The sequence below is a fragment of the Narcine bancroftii genome, chromosome 2 (assembly GCF_036971445.1).
Source record: "Narcine bancroftii isolate sNarBan1 chromosome 2, sNarBan1.hap1, whole genome shotgun sequence".
In the NCBI taxonomy this organism is placed as follows: Eukaryota; Metazoa; Chordata; class Chondrichthyes; order Torpediniformes; family Narcinidae; genus Narcine; species Narcine bancroftii.
This window is the reverse complement of record NC_091470.1, coordinates 12,294,460-12,321,614: the sequence shown is the minus strand read 5'-3', so window position 1 is coordinate 12,321,614 and position 27,155 is coordinate 12,294,460. Positions and strand designations below refer to the sequence as shown.

General features: G+C 45.1%; 1 protein-coding gene across 1 annotated transcript in view; it reads right to left on the bottom strand.

The window, feature by feature from the left end:
• The window catches only part of mlh3 (mutL homolog 3 (E. coli)), a 59,779-nt gene that overhangs the window by 10,918 nt on the left and 21,706 nt on the right, over positions 1-27,155 (bottom strand). The window contains exons 4-13 of the mRNA XM_069915865.1: positions 24,547-24,626; positions 22,133-22,237; positions 18,044-18,116; positions 17,442-17,513; positions 9,687-9,788; positions 8,195-8,303; positions 7,045-7,204; positions 4,762-4,785; positions 4,419-4,497; positions 380-531 (exon numbers count right to left, since the gene is read on the bottom strand). Coding sequence (XP_069771966.1) covers positions 380-531; positions 4,419-4,497; positions 4,762-4,785; positions 7,045-7,204; positions 8,195-8,303; positions 9,687-9,788; positions 17,442-17,513; positions 18,044-18,116; positions 22,133-22,237; positions 24,547-24,626 — 956 coding nt within the window. The remainder of the gene's footprint in view (positions 1-379; positions 532-4,418; positions 4,498-4,761; positions 4,786-7,044; positions 7,205-8,194; positions 8,304-9,686; positions 9,789-17,441; positions 17,514-18,043; positions 18,117-22,132; positions 22,238-24,546; positions 24,627-27,155) is intronic.

The window sequence follows — 27,155 nt, the reverse complement described above, 5'->3', positions numbered from 1 at the left end:
ATTGAAGTTTCAGCCCTGAGCCCTTCCTTCTTCAACATACACGAGTAAAAACCAGGCAGGTGTCTGAATTAAAAGACAGGGGGAGCAGTACAGACCAACAGGCAAAAGGTGATCATTGGATATGAAGAGGAGGTCAGGAGAGAGGAAGGTGAAAATTGATTGAGGAGGGGGTGGGTTCTGTGAATACCCTTAACAACGTGCACTCGATATCATGTATAATGCAGTTGCTACAATTAGCACATGTTCCAGAGTTTGCAGAGTACATCATGTAAGCGCAGACAGACATCCGCTAACAACACTGAGATATCTGATGATTCACAGTGAGCACTGCACAGAACACTGGGTTTTTAATTGGTCTGGGAACTCTTGGCTCTCATACCTCTTGGTCAACGCTCAAGTGATCCAGGTCTGCCAGAGGTAGCATGGAGGGCCTGCCATGAGCACACTGGAATGGCAGGTGACAGCTGGACAGCGAATCGATGAGGCTTCTACATTCTTCCAAGCTCAGCTTATCCCCAAACTTCACTGCACCTGACGACATTTTACAAAACAGATTGTCTGAATGGTAACAGAATAAGCAAAGTGGAGGAACACCCAGTCATTGAATGCCAGTGCTCAGGTGTGGTGAGCAAATGACACACAGCGCTTTATTGCAAGAAGCTTTGAATATAGGAGAAGCTTTATATCCAAATTATGCCTGCTTCTACAGCTCCGAGCACCTGCCCAAGTTTTGCTCATACCTTGATGAAGGGCAATAGCCTGAAATGTTGTTTATGTATCTTTATCTTTACTTTATAAGGTATAATCCAGCAATGTCGGGACCTGGTCATTGCTGGACCACGGAAAATGGCGGAAAACAGAAATTAACCCCTAACGGAGCCCATTATGTAAACATATCAAAGATAGAACAAAGCTTAAAACAGGAAATAATACTGTGGGACGGCAAGGTTTAGAGTAGCGGTTAGTGCAATGCCTTTACAGTGCCAGCAATTGGGACCGGAGTTCGTGTCCCATGCTGTCTGTAAGGAGTTTGTACTAATAGTGGCAGATTCAAATGTGCCGATCCACGGGCCTCATAGCGGTGAATAAGAGGTACAACCTGTACGTTGCTTGACCTGCCGAGTTTCTCCAGCATCATGTTTTTATTTCAGGATCGTAGGGATATCTTCTAGGGAAGATACGATCCATACAAAAAGGGCATGTTTTATAAGTCGGAAGAGGAGACTGAGTGTAGCATGTCTAAGATTATTAATGGCATCCAGGTGAGTGGAAAACAAATTGTGCAGACTCTGCAGAGATGAGATAGGTTGAACCCGTTAGCAAGGGTATGACAGATGATGTACAGTAAAATTCGCATTTTACGGAATTCATGCAACTGGCAGCCTCAAGCAACTGGCAAAAAAAATCAAGGAAAATAAATCCAGGTGGTCGCCGAGTTACGACCATAATTGGGATCGACAAATGGTTGTAACTCAGATTGGTCGTATTTCAGGTTTGTGCACGATTAAATGGACCATAAATACATTTTTTTTAAGATTTTTTACCACGAATCTTCAATAAAGAATGTAAACATATGTACAGTACATTCAATAAAGATACACCACAATCCCCTTATGAACCTAGAATGTAATAAAGTCATTGCACTCACGTCTTGGGCTGCCGCGGGGAGCAGGGACTTTAGGGCTGGCGCGGGAAGCGGGGGCTTTAGGGCTGGCGCGGGAAGCGGGGGCTTTAGGGCTGGCGCCGGGAGTAGGTACCACTGCATACAGTACTTTTAATACAAAATAGGTACTTGTACAGTAGTTTTAATAAAGATTTTAAAAAAACTTGGTCTTGTGTGCGGGTAGACCGTCATTGAATGTAAGAGCAGGGAAATCCTGCTTTTACTGGGTGAGGCTGCTTCTGAGTCCTGTGTGCAGTTCTGGTCTCCTTACATGAGGAAGGATCCACTGACTTTGGAGGCAGTACAGAGGAGGTTCACCAGGTTGATTCAGAAATGAGGGGGTTATCTTATGAGGAAGGTTTGGTTGTCAGGAATTATACTCAATGGAATTCCAAAGAATGAGGGGTAATCTAATAGAAACATTCAACATTATAAAAGGGAGGCAGGGAAGTTGTTCCCACTGACAGGATAGACTAGAAGTAGGGGACATAGGAGCAAGATGGTGTAAGGGTAGATAGGTCTCCCAGACTGGATGTCACAGATGAGGATACGGAGTACATCAAGGAGCATCAGAAGATAGGTCCAATTCAGCATGTTTCCTTAAAGGAAAATCATGCCTGACAAACCTACTATATTATCTGAAGAGCTAACAAACAGGATAGACGGGGAGAAGCAGTGGACCTTGTATACTTGGACTTCCTAAAGGCCTTCAACAAGATTCACACCTGAGGTTTCTTAACAAAATGAAAGCTATGGAATTACAGGACTAATACTAGCATGGGTAGACCTCATGTAGGATACCCTGAAGGTTAACTTCCAGGTTGAGTCGGCGGCGAAGAAGGTGAATGCAATGTTGGCGTTCCTTTCTAGAGGAATAGCACGCAAGTTGTGATGTTGAGACTCTATAAGGCACTTGTGAGACCTCACTTGGAGTACTGGGTACAGTTTTGGGCACCTTATTTGAGAAAGGATGTGCTAGTGTTGGAGAGCGTTCAGATATTTACTAGAATGATACCAGAAATGAAAGGGTTAGCATATGAGGAATGATTGCCGGCTCTTGGACTGTTCTCGGAGTAGAGAAGGATGGGGGGATGATGGGGGGATGATGGGGGGGTGGGGGGGGGGGGGGACTTCTGAGATATTTCGAATGCTGAAAGACCTGGACAGAGTAGATGTGGCAAAGTTGTTTCCCACAGCAGAGAGTCTAGGACAAGAGGCCATAATTTCAGGATAAAAAGGTGTCAATTTAAAACAGGAATGCAGAAAATTTTCTTTAGCCAGAGGGTCGTGAATCTATGGAACTTGTTTCCACAAGTGGCAGTGGAAGCGAGGTCATTGGGTGTATTTAAGACAGAAATTGACAGGTATTTGATTTGTCAGGGCATCAAAGGTTATGGGGAGTAGAGCTCGGTGGGAGAATGGATCAGCTCATGATTAAATAGCCGAGCAGACCTGATGGGCCGATTGGCCTCCTTCTGCTCCTAAATCTTGTGATCTTCTGAAGATTCAGGGGAGGAGATTTAGAACAGAGATGAGGAGGAATTTCTCCCAGAGAGTGGTGAATCTGTGGCATTCTCTCACTAACTGCCCAAGGAAGCAATGGAGACAGCTTCAATAAATACATTTAAAACACAGTTGGATAGATATTTGCATTGTAGGGAGATTAATGGTTCTGAGTAAAAGGCGGGTCGGTGGAGCTGTTCAAGATTAAATGGTGGAACAGGTTTGATGAGCTCGATGGCCAACTTCTGCTCCTATTTCTTATATTCTTGCAAGTCCATGATTAATCCAAACCTTAGGCTACAATAATACTTGGTGGATATTTAATACAAGAGGGCATAGTTTACGGTAGGAACTTGAAGCAGATTTGAGGAACATTTTCACAAGGCAAGACAAAGAAAAAGAAGCAGGCCACTAGGCCCATCGAGTCTGTTCCGTAAATCTACACTAAGCTACTCTACACTAGTTCCAATTTCTGGCCTTTTCCCCATATCCCTTGATGCCCTCATTAATGGTTGCTGCCGATCAGAAACAATCGTTGCATTTGAGGCATTTAGAACACTTCACTGGGCAAGGCACAAAGGAGACATTCCAATCGCAGGATGAGTAGATGGATAAAGGACTATCATGGATTGGATGGGCTGAAGGGTCTGTTCTGTGCTGCTCCACTCTCTGGCTTTCCCAGGTGGTACAGCGAGAACAAATGCAACCTCACAGTGTGGGTGAACTGGCTTCACAGTTAACCACCATTCCCTACATTCCCCGTCCCCTCACAGCCCCCACTCTCTCATCCCTTCACTGTCCCCAGGACCACTACATCGGTCCCCACTCTCCCGGGACCCTCTCTGCCCTCAGGACCACTACACCAGTCCCCACTCTCCCCAGGACCACCACACCGATCACCACTCTCCCCAACCCCCCACTCTACCGAGGCCTCTAGGTTCCCAGGACCACCACACCAGTCCCCCTGTTTGTTTCCTCCAACATCCCAAAGAAAGTATTTGGTCTTGTAATGTGTCTGTGTGTGTGCGTGAGTGTGCAATCCCAGGGAAGAGGAGGGGAATGTGGAGAGATAAAGCGGGATCTGTGCAGACTGGGTGTCCATGCACGGTGACTCCGACTTGGTGCTCCCCCCACTGACACTGCATAGAATGATGGGAAAGAGAAGGCTCCAGGAAGGATAAACAGGAGTATTTAATGAACCAGCATAATTCCCATTTCGGAGAGACGAGCGATGCCCTCGGCTCTTACTCACCATGGCAGGCTTGTGAGGAGAGCACTTTCAGCATTGTACGTGACAACAAACCTTGGAATCGCCCTGTGTACTGGAGCACCTGAGAATAGAAGCATCAGGTTTGGGTTCACTGAGAGTCACTGGGGATCCCCAGAAGCCACACACTCTCACAACATTTACATCATGCAGACGTTTGACAAAGTAAATCCACACAGCCCTTCACCCATTCACCTCTCCCTATCACTGATGAGTCCTCCCTCCCTCAGAGTTGACATACACCTGGTTGAAACCCTGAGCACGCTAATTCCCAGCCTAGAACTCCGACTTTCACCGTACCCTGTGAGAAAAATCCTAGAGCACTCACCTCAATCTGTTCTCTGAGAAATTCCTGAAAAAGTGAAAAGAAACAACATCCTGGTTCAGAAAGAAGCAGTGTAATGCAGGAATGTCAAGAACAATCCACAATTCCAATCACTCCATCAAAACGGAGTCACCTCACAGGACATTTAAAGCTGTGTTTAAACCTTTAGCTATCTGCACAACAAAGTGTGAGCTGCATGTCACATACAGAAGTGGCAATGCTTCCATGCGCACCAAAACAGTGAAGTACCTTTATTCACGGAACAGTAGAGCACCAGGCCCTTCAGCCCACACGATTGATTAAAACTCTGCTGCTTGCACTCGATAGACATCCCTCCATCCCCTTTATATTCATGGGTTTATCTAGAAGTCTATTAAATGCTATTATTACATCTGCTTTCACCACTAATCCTGGCAACCTGTTCCAGGCACCCACTGCTCCTGTGTAAAGTATTTATACTGCGCACTTCTCTTAAACTTCCTCCCCCTCACCTTAAACCAATATTCTCCAGAACATGATGCTTTTACCACTGCCCCACGCTCCCCCCCCCCCCCCCCCGCCCCACCTGGGAAGACACTGATTGTCCACTCGATCAATACCTCCCATTATTTTATAAACTTCTATCAGGTCTTCCCTCAGCCTCCTGCACTCCAGAGAAAAAAAAAACCACTTTTATCCAGGCAACATCTGGTAAACCACTTCAGCGTCCTTTCCAAAGACTCCATGCCCCCCAACGCCCCACCTGTAATGGGGCAGCCAGTATTGCACAGTATTCCAGGTGTGGCATGACCCAACTTTCAAAGTCAATGCCAAGCCCAATTAATGCATGCATTCCATACCCCTTCTTTACCACCCTATCTGTCTGGCCACTTTCAATGGGCTATGATCCTTCTGCACATCAATGCTTTGAAGAGTCCTGGTGTTAACTGCATACATTCCCCTTACATTTGACCTCCTAACGTGCAGCACCTCACACTTGCCTGGATAAAGCTGAACCCTCCATTTTTCTATAACAGATCTATATCTAGATCCTGTGGCATTCTTTGATGACCCTCTACACCAGGGGTGTCAAACTCAAATTCACGGAGGGCCAAAATTAAAAACTTGGACTAAGTCGAGGGCCGAACTAAATATTTATTGAAAATTTTCAACAACATCTGCATGTTTTCTCTTCTTTCAACATATGTAATGTTAAACTTTTTCTTATTAAAATAAATGTTTAATAATAGTTTTGGATAAGCTCTTTCCAGAAGCATTAACAAATGAGAAATAAAATATTCAATAAATAATATTTCTCTATAGAGGATTTGTCAAATGTTGCTAGTGTGCTGTCGAATAGTAAAATCTGAGGGCTATTGAGAATGTGGGAGAAGTACATGATTCCTGAAACAATCAAATGGGTGACTGATTGTGGGCATGAACTCTAGCAGGGTTATTTGCCATGCCCTTTTTCCACTGGTACAGATATCCTTTGATTTACACACTTTTCAAGTTTTATGCCTAATGAGCTTGTATCCAGGCGCAGGACCATTTTTAGCCAGGAATATATGTATCACTGTGACATGAAACTATTGGAAGATCGTTTTATCCTGAGATTAAAGTTCATAATCCTTACTCAGGCCTGTGTGCAGGAGGGCGGGGTTTGCGGGCGATCGGGTTGGACAACGACAATGCGGGGGCATCGGCTCTCGCTGCAGGGCGGCATCTCGGCGGATCAGCGGCCCCGTCTCTGTGAGTCGCAGATCGGCCTGCGGCAGGGAGGGGGAGTGGGCAACGGTCCTGGCGAGGTCAGGCCCGAGGCCTCCGGTTCCAGGCGCTGGGAAGCGGCCTTGGCTTCCCCTGACACCGGCCAGGCCCCAAAACCAGAGTCCACGGTGAGACCCTGCAACGTAAACAGAGGAGGTGGGGGCGATTAGCAGGCTGACGCCAATGCATTCTGGGATTTGTTGTATTACTGTGCATGCGCTATACTGGCGCGGCGGCCAGCGGGCCACCTCTAATACATTTTTGAAATGATCTTGCGGGCCAAATATAATTATATCGCGGGCAAAATTTGGCCCGTGGGCCAGAGTTTGACATGTGTGCTCTACACTATCCATGACTCCATCAATCTTTGTATGATCTGCAAACATACTAATCCACCCACTTACTTTTATATCCATCATTTATATATATCACAAATAGCAGGGGGTCTCCACATAGATCCCTGCAGAACACCACTGGTCACAGGCCCCCAGCCAGAGTAACACCTTCCACCTATACCCTCGAGTCAAGCCTATTCCTTGCCTGGAGTATATTCTGAGTGACAGGCTGCCGTCCTCTTCGAACCTCAGTTGCTTCTCTCTCTACGAAGCAGGCTGGCACTTTCCTGATCAGTATCTCAGATCCATCAGTGTCTCTGAACTCCATCTGTACACCGGCAGCCTCCAGCTGCTTGCTGTACAACCTGCCAGGAACAGACAGAAACGTTTATCCAATTCAGACCAATGCCCCAGGAAAGTCCCACAGTTCTAACACCAACCACTACATCAGCAGACACAAACGGCCTTCCTTTCCAATCTATATCGGCATGCTGTAACTTCTCCTCCTTACTCTATCCACCACATCCTGAAAAAGCAACATCCTGTAGCCCAGGTTCCTGAAGAACCTTGTGACATCTCCCGTTGGTTGTCAGCATTCACGTGGAGAATGTTTGAATCTCCAATCAATAGACTGCAGTGACCTGAACAGATATCAAGCTCCAGCAACAGGGCTGTCCACATACTGTTGGATTGAAGAGAGAAGCTGCTTGGAGACAGGATCAGATGTGTAGGGCCACTTGCAGGATGAAACTTCGAGGGAACAAATGTTGGGGGGGGGGGGGGGGCTGAACACAGGCGTTCCATCTGCTCTGGGATTGTGCCATGGTCTCATTGCTTAGGGTTGGGGTGGGGGGACTGCTGACCACCAAGGGACTGACTGCCAAGGGTGGTGAATGCCCAGGGGTGGTGAATGCCCGGTGGGACTGACAGCTGACTGCCATGCAGGAGGGGTGTGGGGGTGATTGCCCAGGGAGAATGGGGGACTGCCAGGGAGGACTGACGGCTGACTGCTGTGCAGGAGGGAGAATGGGGGACCACCAGGGGGGAATGCCCGGGGTGAACTGACAGCTGACTGCTGTGCGGGAGGGGGTGAGGTGCTACGGCTAGCCCTGGGCCTGTGCCAGGGGTTTTGTTTCCCACATCTCCTGCACTGGAGCTGCATTCCCAGGAATGAGTCTTCAGGGTGGAAACTTTCGGTGTGGACACTAGGGAACCCATTGTTGGATTTTCTGGTCCCTAGACCCGAGTGTTTCCTGCAACTACCTCATGCTACCTGCCCACTCTGTCAGCACTGCACACAGAACTGTGGCCCTATCTGATCAACAAATAGGAAGTTCACATCCACTGTGACTAACCGCAGAAGTCCGGCCTCGTCCCGAGTGCAGCTCATTGCCATTGGTGGACACACGGTCGAGGTACACAGCTGCCTGTGGCCACAGGCTCCTGGCACCGCCTCGTAGCAATCTACAAAACACAGAGTAGTCAGATGCATCCACAGATCACCAGTATAGGTGCACTGATCACAGCCTAGAGCAATCTGAATTAGAAAATACAGCCCAACTCCCTCCAGACCAAACCAGTATCAGTAAATATATTTAAGACAAGGTTGGATAATTTTGACATTGTTGGGGAATTAAGGAATATGGGGAAAAGGCAGGTAGGTGGAGATGAGCCTACTGTCAGATCAGCCGTGATCACATTGAATGGTGGAGCATGTTCGATAGGCCGGTTGGCCGACTCCTGCACCTACTTCTTATGAAAAGTGTTTGGCATGGACTAGATTGGCCAAAGGGTCTGTTTCTGTGCTGAGGATCTGTGGAAAAGTGAGGTGTTCACTCAGTACCACCCCTCCCACAGAGTTGAGAACAGAGAGATCTATGGCTACAGATATATTGTTCTTTGTAATTGATGACACAAGCAGACAAAGTAAAGATGCCTTCCCTACCCCCTTCAGTGCAGATATCTCTCAGCATTGCCCTGCTACAATACAGCGTTCCCTCAGCACCACCTCTCTCACAGCATGTCACCCTGCTGACAGTACGTCACTCCCTTAATCTCAATCCTACAAAGTGGAACTCCTTCATTACTGACCTCCAACTGCATACTATCCTGGGCTCATCAACCCAAGTGTTTTGCTTGTAAGATGAGACATGAATAAATATTGAAGGTACTACACAATGACCCCATGTATGTGTTGACCTGTCAGTGTTGTTGACTTTCTAAACAGCAAGGCAAAGCATGAATAATTCACAGTGATGCAAGAACTGTGTACTAAATGCTGGAATCTTGAGCAAAGGGAAGCTGGGGTAGCAATGTTTCAGTCAGGATCCCTTCTCAAGACCAAGGTGGGGGGAATAGGAAGAATAAAAATGAGGGTTGGTGGGGGGCGGGTAGAGTAAGGACTTCCTGCTGGTCATTGATGCAGCTTTTTGAAGTTGCTCTAATTTACCTTGCTGTTTCCAACCTTTTTACTTTCTCATTCTTAAACTTTGCATTCCTAAATCTAACTGGATTAATGACTAACTGTTTTTAACATGGTACAAGGAGTAAAGCTACTAGAAGAGAATCCTCCTCCATCATAGATTGGTTCGACCAAATAGAAAGAATCCCCTGATGAATTACAACATTTCAGAAACGAATTTAGAATTGAATTTAAGCAGATGGATGCGAAACTGGATTCTTTTCAAAAAACCTTAGAAGAACATGAGAAGAGTATTCAAGATAATGCTTTTGATGGAAGAATGGATGATATGCAAAAGCTCTGTAAAAACTTATTAAAGATTAAAATGAAAAAATTAACCCAGAAGATTATTAATTTAGAAAACAGAAGCCGAAGAAATAACTTACAAATTCTAGGCTTGGAAGAGTCAACTGAAGGTGGACAGCCTACTAAATTTTGTGCAAGTTTTCCGGCTGAATTGTTTGGATCTGCAGTTCTGCCGACTCTCCCTGTGATTGATCGTACATATAGATCATTGATTCCTAAACCAGCTCCCGGTCAGAGATCTCGTTCAGTTATAGTCTGCTTTCATGAATTTCAAACTAAGGAGGTTTTACTACATGAAGTTCATTACAAAGAAGAATTGATTACAAAGGTTAGAAGATTTGTGTCATTGAGGACTACTCATCTGAGGTTATGAGTGATCGTGTTAAACACAAAAAGATTATGTCGAAATGCTACAATCAAGGTTTAAAGCCTGTTTTGCTTTTTCCAGTGCCCCTTCGTATCACACTGAAGGACAATTCTAAGTAGTTTTATACCATTGAACAAGCCCTGAAATTCTTGGAAGAATATCTGCCCTCTACTTTCTCCTTCTAAGTAAATGTTTCTTTAATTCTAAGTAGCTATTTATTTCTTGAAATTTTTAATGCTTAATTGATAGAATAAGGTTTACATGAGTTAATGCTTTAGTATTTATACATTTTGATCAGTTTGCTTTTGATATTTAAATCATTCGGCTTATAAAACATTAAGCTCTTTGATTCTGAAATAACTATTTAAATTAAAATATTATAATAATTGTGTTTTCTTTATTTCAAGATTTATTTCTCTTGTTAATAGGCAATGTGTGCACCAAAGAGGTACAAAGACTGCCTAAAGAAATCTCTTGGTGCCTGCCACATTGACCACCGCCAGTGGGCTGATATCGCCTCAAACCGTGCATCTTGGCGTCTCACAGTTCAGCGGGCAGCAACCTCCTTTGAAGAAGACCACAGAGCCCACCTCACTGACAAAAGGCAAAGGAGGAAAAACCCAACACCCAACCCCAACCAACCAATTTTCCCCTGAACCGCTGCAACCGTGTCTGCCTGTCCCGCATCGGACTTGTCAACCACAAATGAGCCTGCAGCTGACGTGGACATTTACCCCCTCCATAAATCTTCGTCCGCGAAGCTAAGCCAAAAGAAAAAATAAAGAACTATCTGATGAGGAATTTTTAAAGTTGTTGGAGAAACAAATTATTCTTTATTTTGGAAAAAAAATTGTGGAAGTGACTTCCAGTCTTATTGTTTGAGACACTTTTAAGGCCTTTATTAGAGGCCAAAGTATCTCTTATATACTGCAAGATTTAGGAAAAAGGCTAACCAAGAGAAAACAGATTTGGCTAATCAACTGAAACAATTAGATCAAAGGTATGCTCTGACTCCAGACCCTGCGCTATATAAATGGCCAGTGTTGAAATTAAATCTGAATATGAGCTTCTTCTAATGTATCCAATTGAAAGTCGCCCCATCTGTCCTCAGAAACAACATGCTGGCTTTGGTCAAGGGGCACAAGCCTTGCCTGCTTTTCAAGTAGGTTTTTCTGAAACAACTGCCTGAAGATATCAGACTGCTGCTCGCCAATGAAGACTTCAGCGACTCGAGGAAAGTTCCCACCCGGGCTGACATGGTCTGGAGAGCAAAAAGGGACAGCAGTGCCTTAGTGGAACAGGTTACTAGGCCACACACACAGCGAACACCAAGGCCGTAACAACCGGCGGAAAGGCAAGTGGACCCCCCCCATTGACCAGTATAGTTTCTATCTCAGTGATGGGGTATGGAGGTCCACCGATGCCACCTCCCATGTTTCAGGGAAATGCCTTAGTCAACCGTTGCTAATGGCTGTGGAGGTTGGCCAACAAGACAGCCTCCTCCACGTCTGGGACTTTCTCTCAGGACAGCGTTTCCTGGTCAACAGTGGTGCCGAGATCAGCATCCTTCCTCCCTCAGCCCATGAAATCCGTAACAGGAAGCCTGGCTTGGCCCTGAGGGCAGTGAACAGTAGCAGCATAGGACCTTCAGCACCTGCACCATCCCACTCCATTTTGGCAACAGCTGGTTCACATGGACCTTTTCACTGGTGGCGGTGGCACAACCTCTCCTGGAACCAGACTTCCTCCAAGCCCACTGTCTGCTAGTGGACTTCAAAGGGCAGCGTTTGATTCAAGCAAGGACCTTCCAGATTTTCTCCCTGGGTGAAGCTAAGTTACCGGCCCCCACCTCTACTGCGTCACAGTGTCTGTCAATAAATTCACGTGTATCCATCATGGCGCCACAGTTTACCTCATCCGAGCTCAAGCACGGGGAATGGCACCACATCCTGACAGAGGGCTCCCCACTCCACGCCAGGGCGCACTGCCTTCCTCCCAAGAAATTTAACCTTGCAAAAGAGGAGTTTAAAAAGATGGAGGAGCTAGGGATCATGCGGCATTCCAGTAGTCTCTGGGCCTCCCCATTACACATGATACCAAAGGCAGCGAGAAGATGGAAGCTATGTGGAGACTACTGCCACCTCAATGAGGCCACCACACACACAGGTATCCTGTGCCACATATACAGGATTTCACCACAAACCTACAGCGGGCGCAGATATCCACCCTGATGATATCCCTAAAACCATTATCATCACCTTCTAAGAATGCCTTTCGACCTCAAAAATGCAGCCCAGAGGCTGATGGACATGGTAGGTCGGGATCTCAGGTTTGCATTAATTTACCTGGAATGACATGCTGATAGCCAGCACCGTAATCGTAAGGAACACGTGGCCCATCTAAGACAACTGTGCACCCACCTGAGCGACTTTGGCCTAACAATCAATCCAGCCAAATGTCAATTCGGGCTAAAAACAATACATTTCCTGGGCCACAGAATCAACAAATTCGAGGTGACACCCCTGCCCGAAAAGGTAGAGGCCGTCAGGCATTTCACCAAACCCCACACAGTAAAGGGCCTCCAGGAATTCACCGGTATGATCAATTTTTAGCATCACTTCATACTGGCAGCCCACATCACGCACCCCCTGTTCACACTCATGGCGGGGGGTGTAAAAAAAAGAGGTCACCTGGAACAGGGAAGCATTGGAGGTGTTCCAGAAGGCAAAAGATGCACTGGCTAATACTAAGCTTCTGGTACACCCCAGGACAGATGCCCTGACACCTTCAACACAGCGCTTGATCAAGGGGCAGTGGCAGCTGCTGGCATTCTTTAGCAGACACATTCGGCCATCTGAACTTAAATACAGTGCCTTCGACCGCGAACTCTTGGTACCGTACCTTACGGTCCGACACTTCAAATACTTTTTGGAGGGGAGGCAATTTAAGGTTTGGACTTCACCTTCACCTTCAATAAAGCATCAGACCTGTGGTTGGCCAGGCCACAAAGGTACCTGTCCTACGTGTCTGAGTTCACCACAGACAATGAAAACATCACCGGGAAGGCCAACATAGTGGCAATGCACTGTCACGGCCGATGATCCAATCCATCCAGACCCTGGCTCAGGGGATAGATTATGCAGCCCCTGGCCAAGACACTGCAGACAGACCCAGAGATTCCCCCAGTTTCGGGGCTTAGCCTAGAGGACGTCAGCTTCGGCCCAGGTACCCAGACTTTCCTGTGCGACATGTCCACCGGAAAACCCCACCCCATCAAACCGGCAGCCTGGAGATGGCAGGTTTCAACAAGGTGCATAACCTGGTGTACCCGGCCAACAAGACCACCAACAAGATGGTAGCCAGCAGGTTTGTCTGGCACGGCATCCGAAAGCAGGTCAGTCAATGGGCCAAGACCTGCTCATCAATGCACCCCCCCAAACCTTCCAGACAGCACAACGAAGGTTCAGTCATATCCACAAAGCCATTGTAGGATCGCTGCTGGTCTCATGGGGAACAAGATAGCTTTTGACAATGGTCGATCCGCTTCACAAAATGGCCAGAAGCGGTCCCACTGACAGAAACAATGGCTGAGACCTTCCCTAGAGCCTTGATCAACACCTGGGTGGCAAGGTTTGGAGTCCCAGAGCACATGACTTTAGATAGGGGTGCGCAATTCATCTCGGGGGCCTCTGGGCAACACTGGCTAACCTCCTGGGAACCCACCCCAACTCCACCACATAGCATATCACCTCCAGGCCAATGGATTGGTGGAGCAGTTCCACAGACACCTGATGGCAGCTCTGATGGCTCAGCTCAAGGGATCGCACTGGATGGATGAACTACCAAGGGTCCTTCTGGGGATCAGCATGGCACCAAAAGAGGACTTCAACATCTTAGCAGCAGAAATGGTATACGGTGCACCCTTAATCATCCAGGGGAGTTCTTGGCCATTGCCAAGAACACAGAACCACCAGCGGTGACATTGGAAAAACTAAGGGAAAAACCTAGTCACTATTAGGCACTCTAGCCCCAACACAGCATTCACTGTATGGACAACCAAAAATATTAGTCCCCAAAGATCTAAAGTCATGTAAATACGTCTTTGTGTGACGGGCAGCACACCGCACACCTCTGCAGTGACCTTACGATGGGCCCTACCGAGTGAAAAAGCACAACGGATCCACAAGCAGGGGCAGGCTGCAAAAATCAAAGGACAGAACCTGCATGGCAAGTTCTTGCGAGCGGGGGAGGGGCAGTTGTGTATCAGCTCACTACATGGGAGGTGTCCTGATAGACAAAATTGTGGACAAACACAGCTATCTCGCAAAGCCCACGTAGGCTAATGGCCTTTCTTCTCAGCCGACAGCCCACGCGGCAGGAAAGTCGACCAATCAGCAGTTGGAACGCCATTGGCATCACTTCCGTCAGCAAAGGTGGGAAAACCGGGCCCAGTGACAGGAAACTGGGCCTATATAAGCAAAGGCAGGGAGAGCAATAAAGCAGTCTTGACTATAACCGCATCGATAGAGTGTTGTTCTTCCAATCTCTGCTGTAGTGCACGCTACATTATGACAACTGATCATTTAAATATGAATGATACCTTTAAGTGTGATGGAATTGTGTTATTATTAATCTTTAGTTTTATATATATCTTAGTAAAGTTATTTTGTGGGATGAACAGTGACACACTTACAGACACACAATTACACAGAAAGAACCCATCGTTGGAGACACAGCATTTGGAAAACAGAGCAATAAAAATTAGATTTGAATGGTTCATTCAATTGCTGGAACAATAGAGTTTGCTAAGAAGGTTAGGTGGGCAGTGTTGCTCAGATGGAGGGACATTACCCCACCTACTCATGCTCAATGGTTACGTGACATCATGTCATGTTTAAATTTAGTGATTAGATGCTCAATTTCTGATTTGTAATCTAATTTTCAAACACTGTTTGAATTATTAACATAAAAACATAACATAACAATTACAGCACGGAAACAGGCCATTAGGCCCTTCTAGTCAGCACCGAACCAAACACCCCTTTCTAGTCCCACCTCCCTGCACAATGCCCATAACCCTCCATCTTCTTCTCATCCATATACCTGTCCAACCTTTTCTTAAATAATGCAATTGACTCCGCCGCCACTATTTCTCCCGGAAGCTCATTCCACACGGCTACCACTCTCTGAGTAAAGAAGTTCCCCCTCATGTTACCTCTAAACCTCTGCCCCTTAATTCTTAACTCATGTCCTCTTGTTTTAATCTTTCCTCCTCTTAACGGAAATAGTCTATCCACATCCACTCTGTCTATCCCTTTCATAATCTTAAATACTTCTATCAAATCCCCTCTCAACCTTCTACGCTCCAAAGAATAAAGACCTAATCTGTCCAATCTCTCCCTATACTCTAGATGCTTAAACCCAGGTAATATTCTGGTAAACCTTCTCTGCACTCTCTCCACTCTGTTTATATCCTTCCTATAATTAGGCGACCAGAACTGCACACAGAACTCCAAATTAGGCCACACCAACGTCTTATACAATCTCAACATCACCTCCCAACTCCTATATTCCATGCAATGATTGATAAAGGTCAGCATACTAAAAGCCTTCTTCACCACCCTATTCACGTGAGTTTCTACCTTCAGGGAACAATGTACCGTTACTCCTAAATCTTTCTGCTCTTCTGTATTCCTCAATGCTCTCCCATTTACCACGTATGTCCTATTCTGATTCTTCTTACCAAAATGAAGCACCTCACACTTATCAGCATTAAATTCCATCTGCCATTTTTCAGCCCACTTTTCTAAGCAGCCCAAATCCCTCTGCAATCCTTGAAAGCCTTCTTCATTATCCACTATTCCACCTATCTTAGTATCGTCTGCATATTTACTAATCCAATTCACCACCCCATCATCTAGATCATTAATGTATATAACGAACAACAATGGGCCCAATACAGATCCTTGAGGCACACCACTGGTCACCGGCCTCCAACCTGACAGACAATTATCCACTACCACTCTCTGGCCTCTCCCTTTCAGCCAATGTTCAATCCATTTGACTATCTTAAAATTTATACCTAAAGACTGCACCTTCCTAACTAACCTTCCATGTGGTACCTTATCGAAGGCCTTACTGAAGTCCATATAGACAACATCCACTGCGCTACCCTCATCCACATTCCTAGTCACCTCTTCAAAAAATTCAATCAGATTGGTCAAACATGACCTTCCTCCCACAAATCCATGTTGAGTGCTCCTGATCAGACCCTGTCTATCCAGATGTTTATAAGTACTATCTCTAAGAATTTTCTCCATTAATTTACCTACCACAGACGTCAAACTTACAGGTCGATAGTTGCCTGGCTTCCTCCTTGAACCCTTTTTAAATAACGGAACCACATGCACAATGCGCCAATCCTCTGGCACTATCCCCATATCTAATGACATTTGGAAAATTACCGCCAGAGCCTCTGCTATTTCCTCCTTCACTTCTCTCAATGTCCTGGGGAAGATCCCGTCTGGTCCCGGAGACTTATCCACCTTTATATTCTTCAAAAGCCTTAAAACTACACCTTTTGTAATCTCTATATTCCCCATATTTACGCAATTTGCTTTTTTTATCTCACATCTCCCAATATCCTTCTCCTTAGTGAATACCGAAGAAAAGAAACTGTTCAATATCTCCCCCATTTCTCTAGGCTCCACACACAGTTTTCCGCTCTGACTTTCTAAGGGACCAATTTTGTCTCTAGCTTTCCTCTTACCATTAACATATTTGTAGAACTCTTTTGGATTAGTTTTCACCCTGCTTGCCATAGTTTCCTCGTACCTTCTTTTAGCTTTCCTAATTCCTCTCTTAAGATTCCTCTTACATTCAATGTATCTTTCAAACATCTCCTTAACTCCATGCTTCTTATATCTAATGTACGCCTCCCTTTTTCTTCGAACCAAGTTTCCAATATTCCTTGAAAACCACGGCTCTCTCCAACCTTTTGCCCCTCCTTTTAACCTAACAGGAACATAAAGCTTTTGCACTCTCAAAATCTGATCTTTAGTATCTGATTTGATATGAATACAGAAGAGTTGACTAATAAGGTAATTTATTACTTTGATCAGGAATTTTTTTTCTCTCCTTGCCAAACAGCTTCATTTTTGGTAGTGGGTTTTCTTTCTATAAAATAATATTACTGTAATATAATGTGATTGAGAATGCAGGGATCTTGGATGAACTGGTCTGATGTAAGTGCAATATATTATTTTTTGACTTTTAGTATGTATTCATTCTTATGTACTCTGTATTTTTCAATGTGGAACTTCAATTTCAATAAAAATATTGAAAAGGACAGAGGTCAAGAGATAATGTTACTGAGCTGATGAAGGTATTGGTGATGAGAGGTAAAAGGATACTTGATAAATAAATAATTCACCCTTTTGTTCTGGCTTCTATTTGCTGCAAACCTCACCTGAAATCAGCTGTTCCAGACGTACCCGCTCGTGGGCTGCGTGCTGATCCACCAGTACCAGCAGATTATTTCCTGCATAACGAAACCTACATTCAGACTGCGCACCAAATGCCCAGGCCCCTTCCTTGCCCACCCAATGTCCCGAGTGCCCAGGGTGGCTCCTGGGGCCCACTCACATAAACTGCTCGAAATAAAGGCTTGCATCAGCTCTCAACTGTACACACCTTACAGCAGATCCTTCCCCACTAATGTATTTCATGCCTCAACCACATCCTCTGTTTTTTTATTGAAATGTTAATGAGATCTAAACATTGCAGGCAAGGCTAGCATTTAAAGTCCATCTCTCACAGCCCCTAAAAACATTGCAGGATAGAAGAGAGTTCCAAGATTTAGACCCAGCAACAATACAGGCTAAGTGAGATGATTCCGCCTGGAGTGGAAACTACAAGTCATTGTGTTCCCACGTATCACCGAGAGGGGGAATGGACTGACTGAATTCTCCAGAGCCCCCTTTGGTGCTGTAAGAATCAATGCACGCCTCTGACTCCGTAGGAATAAAAATCACGGCAACCGCTCCCCATCACAGAGAATTCCAAGCCTACCTGTTGCTGAGCCTTTGTCGAGTCTCGTATTTATCAAGCATGCAATGAATTTGTTTTCCACCTGCTGGAGGACCTGCAAAAAGTACAATCATAAAAGAGCTAGCAGGAAAGCAACACTGGCATCCCAGGAAGTGTCTCACTGGACAATGATTTATTAAATGCACGGCACTGACCCAGATTCCCTGTAAATCATGCAACTCCGTAGACCCCACGGTTGAAGTAAAAACACAAAATGCTGGAGAAGCTCAGCAGGTCAAACAGTCTCCTTTATGTGGCAAAGGCAAAGATACAGAACCAACTTTTCGGGCTTGAGCCCTTCATCAAAGTGTGAGCAAATTCCGCCAAGTGTCTGAACAAAAGAGTCGGGGGGTGGTAAAGGCAAGAGATGATAGGTGGAGAAAGGAGGGAGGGGACAGCAACAATGAACCCAGGTTCCCTGCTGTGCTTGTGATTAAAACCACAAGATATAGGAGCAGAAATAGGCCATTTGGCCCATCAAGTCTATCATGAGCTGCCATTCTCCCACAGGCCCACTCCCCTGCCCTCTCCCCCATAACCTTTGATACCCTGACTATTCAGATACCTGTCAATCTTTGCCTTGAGTACACCCAACAACCTGGCCTCCACAGCTGCCCGTGGCAATAAATTCCAGGGGTTCATCACTCTCTGGCTAAAGAAATTCCTTCACATCTCTGTTTTAAATGGGCACCCTTCCATCCTGAAATTGTGTCCTCTTCAGCCAGATGGCATTAACATCAACTTCTCTAGTTTCTGCTAACTGGCTTTCCCCTTCCCTCCCTCCCTCCCTCCCCCATTCCCTCTCTGTTCACTTAGCCATCCCTCCTCCCCTACTTGCTGCTGACCCCTCCTTCCCCTCTCCACCTACTACCTCCTGCCTTTCTTCCCCACTCTCTCATTCAGACGCTGTAGAGCTCGTCGAAAGAATCAAAGGCTTGTTGATCCGAACCAAGGCTTTTATTAACAAAAGACTGGAGCATATCACATGTAGGTTGACCAGTCCAGAATGATCTGGGTCTGGCTAAGAGCAACCCTTAAGACCTGCCAGTAGGCATGGCTACACTCTCAGCCAATCACAGCCATCCTATATTATAATATACACATATATACATCAGTGATAGAATCCGTACTATCACAGATGCCTGCTGACATTTTCCCTTACCTTGATGAAGGGCTCAAGCCTAAAACGTCGGTTCTGTATTTTTACCTTTGCTCTATAAAGGACACTGTTTGACATGCTGAGTTTCTCCAGCTTCCAAAATCAAGGCTCATGGGATTGGGGGCAAAGTATTGATGTGGATTGAGAACGGGCTGGCAGATAGAAGACAGAGAGTTGGGATAAACGGCTCGTTTTCTGAGTGGCAGGCGGTGACCAGTGGGGTGCCACAGGGATCTGTACTGGGACCCCAGCGTTTCACAATTTACATTAATGATCTGGATGAGGGGATTGGATGGAATATCTCCAAATTTGCAGATGACACTAAGCTAGGAGGAGTTGTGTGCACGGAAGAGGGGGTCAGGAAGCTCCAGTGTGATTTGGATAAATTGAGGGACTGGGCAGATACATGGCAAATGCACTACAATGTGGATAAATGTGAGGTTATCCACTTTGGTCATACAAACCGGAGGGCAATTTACTATTTGAATGGCAATAGATTAAGAGATGGGAAAGTGCAGAGAGACCTAGGGGTACTTGTACACTAGTCTCTGAAGGCGAGCATGCAGGTACAGCAGGCGGTTAAAAAGCCAAATGGTATGTTGGCCTTCATATCAAGAGGGTTTGAGTCTAGGAACAAGGATACCTTACTGCAGCTGTACAGGGCCTTGGAGAGACCCCACCTGGAGTATTGTGTGCAGTTTTGGTCACCTTATCTAAGGAAGGATGTTCTTGCAATGGAGGGAGTGCAGAGGCGATTCACCAGGCTGATACCTGGAATGGCAGGAATGACTTAGGAGGAAAGATTGCGCAAATTGGGATTGTACTCGCTGGAGTTTAGAAGATTGAGAGGGGATCTCATAGAGACATATAAAATTCTGGCAGGACTGGACAGAATGGATGCAGATGGGATATTTCCAAGGATGGGAAAATCAAGAACCCGGGTCCATGGTTTGAGGATAATAGGCAAACCATTTAGGACCGAGATGAGGAGGAATTTCTTTACTCAGATGGTGGTGAATCTGTGGAATTCATTGCCACAGAGGGCAGTAGAGGCAGGTTCATTAAATATATTTCAGAGGGAATTAGATATTTCTTCAGTATAAGGGTATTAAAGGTTACGGAGAGAAGGCGGGGATAGGGTACTGAACTTTAAGATCAGCCATAATCTCGCTGAATGGCGGAGCAGGCTCGAAGGTCGAATGACCTACTCCTGCTCCTATCTTCTATGTTTTTTCTATGTTTCTATGTGTTTTTGCTTTAACCACAGTGTCTACAGACTTCCATGTTTTACTTTTGTTCTAGACTTCCCTACCATGGGAAGCAACTTTGCCAATCTACTCTGTCCAGGCCAATCAACATTCAAAATGCTTCTATGAGGTCCTCCTTCATTCCTCTGAACTCCAAGGAGACCAATCCAAGAGTTGTCAAACATTCCTCATCTGCTAATCCCTTCACTCCAGGAATCATTCTTGTGAATCTTCTCTGAACCCTCTCCAATGCCAGCATATCCTTTCTTAAATAAGGAGCTGAAAACTGTAGTCCTCCAATTGAGGCCTCACCAGTGCCTTATAAAGCCTCAGCATCACATAACATAACATAACAATTACAGCACGGAAACAGGCCATTAGGCCCTTCTAGTCCGCACCGAACCAAACACCCCTTTCTAGTCCCACCTCCCTGCACAATGCCCATAACCCTCCATCTTCTTCTCATCCATATATCTGTCCAACCTTTTCTTAAATAATACAATTGACTCCGCCGCCACTATTTCTCCCGGAAGATGATTCCACACAGCTACCACTCTCTGAGTAAAGAAGTTCCCCCTCATGTTACCTCTAAACCTCTGCCCCTTAATTCTTAACTCATGTCCTCTTGTTTTAATCTTTCCTCCTCTTAACGGAAATAGTCTATCCACATCCATTCTGTCTATCCCTTTCATAATCTTAAATACTTCTATCAAATCCCCTCTCAACCTTCTATGCTCCAAAGAATAAAGACCCAATCTATCCAATCTCTCCCCATACTCCAGATGCTTAAACCCAGGCAACATTCTGGTAAACCTTCTCTGCACTCTCTCCACTCTGTTTATATCCTTCCTATAATTAGGCGACCAGAACTGCACACAGAACTCCAAATTAGGCCGCACCAATGCCTTATACAATCTCAACATCACCTCCCAACTCCTATATTCCATGCAATGATTGATAAAGGCCAGCATACTAAAAGCCTTCTTCACCACCCTATTCACGTGAGTTTCTACCTTCAGGGAACGATGTACCGTTACTCCTAAATCTTTCTGCTCTTCTGTATTCCTCAATGCTCTCCCATTTACCACGTATGTCCTATTCTGATTCTTCTTACCAAAATGAAGCACCTCACACTTATCAGCATTAAATTCCATCTGCCATTTTTCAGCCCACTTTTCTAAGCAGCCCAAATCCTTGAAAACCTTCTTCATTATCCACTATTCCACCTATCTTAGTATCGTCTGCATATTTACTAATCCAATTCACCACCCCATCATCTAGATCATTAATGTATATAACGAACAACAATGGGCCCAATACAGATCCTTGAGGCACACCATTGGTCACCGGCCTCCAATCTGACAGACAATTATCCACTACCACTCTCTGGCCTCTCCCATTCAGCCAATGTTCAATTCATTTGACTATCTTAAAATTTATACCTAAAGACTGCACCTTCCTAACTAACCTTCCATGTGTTACCTTATCGAAGGCCTGACTGAAGTCTTACCTTATCGAAGGCCTTACTGAAGTCCATATAGACAACATCCACTGCGCTACCCTCATCCACATTCCTAGTCACATCCACATACACATCCCTGCTCTTGTATCCAATTCCACTAGATATGAATGCCAGCATTGCATTGGTTAGTATGAACTTCTCACCTGCATTGAGCTGATCATTTCCTTTGTAAAACGATAGGGATATAAAATGTTGTGAATCTTCACAGCCAAGCTGTCAGCTTGCTCACTGCTAACATCAACAGCAACCTGCAATGCCAGTGCCAAAGAGGGAATACATGTGAAAAGATACCACATACCCAGCAGAAACATATGGCAGCATCTTTTAAAAACTCAAGTCACTCAATACATTCAGATTTCTACCTGTTACTTATACAAATCATTCCATTTTCTTTGTCAGACTTTGTCACATCTATCCGCCTCACTGATTCTTGCAGAACTTCTTCAGGGATATATCACGGATATGCTACCATTCAGTGAACATGAAGATTTTACATACATGTCTACCATTTTAAAAAAGATGAATCTGATAATCAGCTGAATATTACAAGCAACGAGGTTTGACATCAAGGGTAAGAAAGGTCTTAGAGGGATACCTGGGGATGGGAGTTATGTTCATTTGGAAAGGCATAATCAGATTAGTGTAGACACAGTCAACATGCCTTTGTGAGGAGCAAGTTATTTCCTACCAATTTGATTGAGTTTTTTAAGGAGGTGACAAAGATGGTTGGTGAGGGAAGAGCGGTGGACCTTTCAGCTGCTCCCGTCGGGGAAGAGATACAAAAGGATCAGAGCCAGCGCCACCAGGCTGAAAAACAGCTTCTTCCCAAGGGCAACAAGAATGCTGAACAATTCAAGGAACTGCTCACACTGACCCTCCAAGACTCTAATTTGTACAAAACAATTTTTTTTAATTGATAAAATCCTTGACCTGCATATATATTTTTTGTTAGTATGTGCGTTATGTCTGGTTGTTTGTCTGCCTGTGTTGCACAGAGAACCAGAGAATACGGTTTGGTTGGGTTGTACTTGTACAGTAAGATGACAATAAACTTGACTTGACTCTAAGTTACATGGGATCCACAGTGAGTTGATTGTTTGGATTTGAAATTGTCTGGCCAATAGAAGAAGTGGATAGTGGCGGAAGGATGTTAATCTGGTCAGAGACTTGTGACCATTGGTGTTCCACAGGGATCGATATTAAGGTACCTATTGTTGAAGAAGGCTATCAAAATTTAACGCAAGAGGAAAGCAAACAATTAATAGCAAGACTAACAGAACTGATGTGCAGAGGGATACTGTAGATGATTGAAAGCAGGCCCAGCCACACACACACACACACACACTCACACACACACACACACACACACACACACACACACACACACAGGGGGTAAAGCCACATCATATACTTTCCCTCATTGTGTGAGGCACTGAATATAAAAGTAAGGAGGTCAGGTAATAGTTATGTAAAACGTTGGTTTGGCCACACTTGGAATACTGCATGCAATTCTGGTCACCATATTACAGGAAGAATGTGGAGGCTTTGGAAATGGTACAGAAGAGTCCCGTCAGAATGTTGACTGGTTTAGAGGAGACAAGGGGAGAAATTGGACAAACTTTGGTTGTTTTCTCTCAGCATGGAGGCTGAGGGACAATCCGAGGGGTGAATTTTACACACAGAGTAGTTGGTATCTGGAATATATGGTACCTGTACACATATATTCATTGGATGGAGGAATTAAGTTCAGGAGTCATGAGGTGATATATTGCTGCTCTATAAATCTCGGGTGAGACCACGCTTAGAATATTATTTTCATTTCTGGTCACTTCATTACAGGAAGGATGTGGAAGCTAACGAAGAGGGTGCAGAGGAGATTTACCAGGATGTTGCGTGGATTAGAAAATAAATCTTATGAGGCCAGGTTAGTAGAACTTGGACTTTTTTCTTTTGTGCAAAGGACGAGTTCTACAAAATTATGAGAGGCATGGATAAGGTAGGCAGCCAGCACTTTCATTCCAAGGTGGGAGTAGTAGGGTGAGAGAGGACGTCTGTACAAAATGAAGGGAGGGAAGTTTAGGGGGCACGTCAGGGATAAGTTTTAAACACAGAGAGTGATAAGTGCCTGGAATGCATTGCCGGGGTGATGGTGGAGGCTGGAACATTAGGGGCATTCAAGAGACTCTTAGACAGGCACATGGATCGTGCATGAAAGAAAAATAGAGGGTTTTAAGGGCCTGAGATTTTTTTTTTAAGGTAGATATATATAGGTCAGCACAACAGGTGGGCTGAAGGGCCTGTACTGTCCTATTATGTTCTAAGTGCCAGAGGAGGTGGAGGAGCCAGGAACAGTAACAATATTTAAGTGGTGTGTGGCAGGGATCAGTACTGGATCCCCTACACTACTCAGAAGTGCAGAGGAAACTCCTGTTGAATTTGTGCACTTAATAAGCATAGAATATTCCAGAGATTGGGAGGGTCAAGACCATAGAAACAAGGATTGTTCTATAATTGAGCCGAAAGGAGCAGGTATTAATGGTTAAGCAGCAGATCCTACCTTGGGGGGCCGCAGAAAGACTGGATTCCTCCACTCCAGAAACAGTGAACGCAATGAGTTACTTGTTCCCAACTGAATATCTGACAAAACAGAACAAGCCCACATCACTGATAGCCCATCACTAATGTGGGCTGTAGACTACACTTCTTCAGAATCCTGTCCATCCTTCTAATGAGTGGGACTCAAAAATGCTCACTGTATTCTTGGTGTGATCAATCCAGGAAATGATGAAGCAGCAGCTTAATTTCTACAATCTATTATCGTAGACCTCCAGAAATAAAGACCATTATCGTGCTCGTGCTTTTTATTACTTTCTGCATCAGTCCAGAGTCATGTTCTACTTCAACAACTCGGCATGCAATTCGAGAAAGGTTTGGAGGGGAATCTGGGGTGTTCAACTTAAATAACAGGGATAAAAGAGGGAGCTGAATCGTTTTGCTTAGAACAGAGAAGATTGAAAGGTGCACAAACTATGAGTATGAAAAAGGAGTCACTGATATCTACAAGATGGGAGATCAAAAATCATATAAAGTAGTTCAAAGGTTATGATGAGAGTTTGGGAAAGTCAGATTGCCAAGCCTGGATCAGTCATAATGTCACTGAATGGCCCAGCAGGCTCAAGGGATCAACTGGCCGACTCATTTCTTATGAAATGCTCCCATTGTCATAAACTGATGGTGGACTTCAGGAGAAGAAAATTAGGAGAACGCAAACCAGTCCTCTGCGAGGGGTCAGCAGTGGAGAGGGTTAAAAACTTCAAATTCCTGAGGTCAACATCTCTGAAGATCTCTCCTGGAGCCTCCAATGTCAATGCAATCATGAAGAAGGCTCAACAGTGGCTATACATTGTTACGAGTTTGAGGAGATTTGATATGTCACCAAAGACTTGTAAATTTCTACAGGTGTACTATGGAGAGCATTCTGACTGGTGGCATCACTGTCTGGTACCAATGAACAGGACAGGAAAGGACAACAGAGAGTGGTGAATTCGGCCAGTGCCATCATGGGCATCAGTCTTCACTCCATTAAGGGCATCTACCAGAGGAGGTGCCTTAAGAAAGGAGCCTCAATGATCAAGGACACTCACCACCCAGGCCATGCCCTCTTCTCACTGCTTCCATCAGGAAGAAGATACAGGAGCCTGAAGACGAACACCCAACAGTTCAGATTTCTGTTCCCCTCCGCCATCAGATTTCTGAATGGACACTGCCTCGCTTCCTCTTTTGCACTAATTGATATTTTTTTCTAATGTAATTTAGACCAATTTTGCACCTGTAACGCTGCCCCGAAACAACAAATTTTGTTTCATGTTCATGATCGAGTGGTGGAAAGCACAGTTTAAAGTCAGTCATTGGGTGCTCCCATCAGTGAGTGGAAGAAAATCATTTCAAGAAATGACTATTGACGATCCGGAGTTTTTCAGCGCTGACACCAGGGATGGAAACAAATCTATTCAGCATATTCAAAAGGGAGTTAAATAGAAAGAGAACGGCAGGGCTGCAGTGAATCCTGTATAGAAGCAGAGCCTTCAGCCCACTAAGTCTATGCCAACCATCAGGGTCACCCATACGAAATCCAAATGTCTGCATTAATTCCGCACCCTCAAAGCCCTGCTTGGTCAAGTACCCATCCAGATGCTACCATTCCTGGCTCTGCCACTCCTTTCCCAATACCAACTATTCTTTGAAGAATTTACTCCTCAGATATCCTCCACCCTCTAGTTTTAGGAGGCAAAACAGGAAAGTCTGAAGACACCCTGATTTAAGGGAAAACTCAATGCTGGAGAAACTCAGCAGGTCCAACAGTGTCCTTTATAGAGCAGGACGCCTGCCTACATTTTGCTCACAGCTTGATGAAGGGCTCGAGTCGAAACGCTGGTAATGTATAGAACATGGAGTACTACAGCACAGTGCAGGCTCTTTGACCCTCAATGTTGTCCCAACCCATATATAATCCTAGCAAAAAAAAACTAAACCCTCCCTACCATGTATCCTCTATTTTTCTTTATCATGTGCCTGTCTAAGAGTCTCTTAAATGCCTCTAATCTTCCAGCCTCCACCAACAGCCCAAGCAAGGCATTCCAGGCACACACAACTCTCTGCATAAAAAACATACCCCTCCCTCCCTTCACTTTGTACACGTGCCCTTGGAAACAGGTGGCTGTCCACCCCGTATGCCTCTCATAACATTGTAGACCTCTATTAAGTATCTTTTCATCCTTCTATGCTCCAAAGAGAAAAGTCCCAGCTCTACTAACCTTGCCTCATAAGACTTATTTTCCAATCCACGCAACATCCTGGTAAATCTCCTCTGCACTCTCTCCATAGCTTACACACAACATTCTGGTAAATCTCCTCTGCACTCTCTCCATAGCTTCCACATCCTTCCTATAATGAGGTGACCAGAACTGAACACAATACTCTAAGTGTGGTCTCACCAGAGATTTGTAACATGACCTCTCTACTCCTGAACTCAATTCCCCCATTAATGAATCCCAGCATCCCACAGGCCTTCTTAACAATCCCATCAACCTACGCAGTGACCTTGAAGGATGCATAAATTTGGACTCCTCTGGTCTAAAGGGAAGGGCAAAGCTATTTAGGATTGAG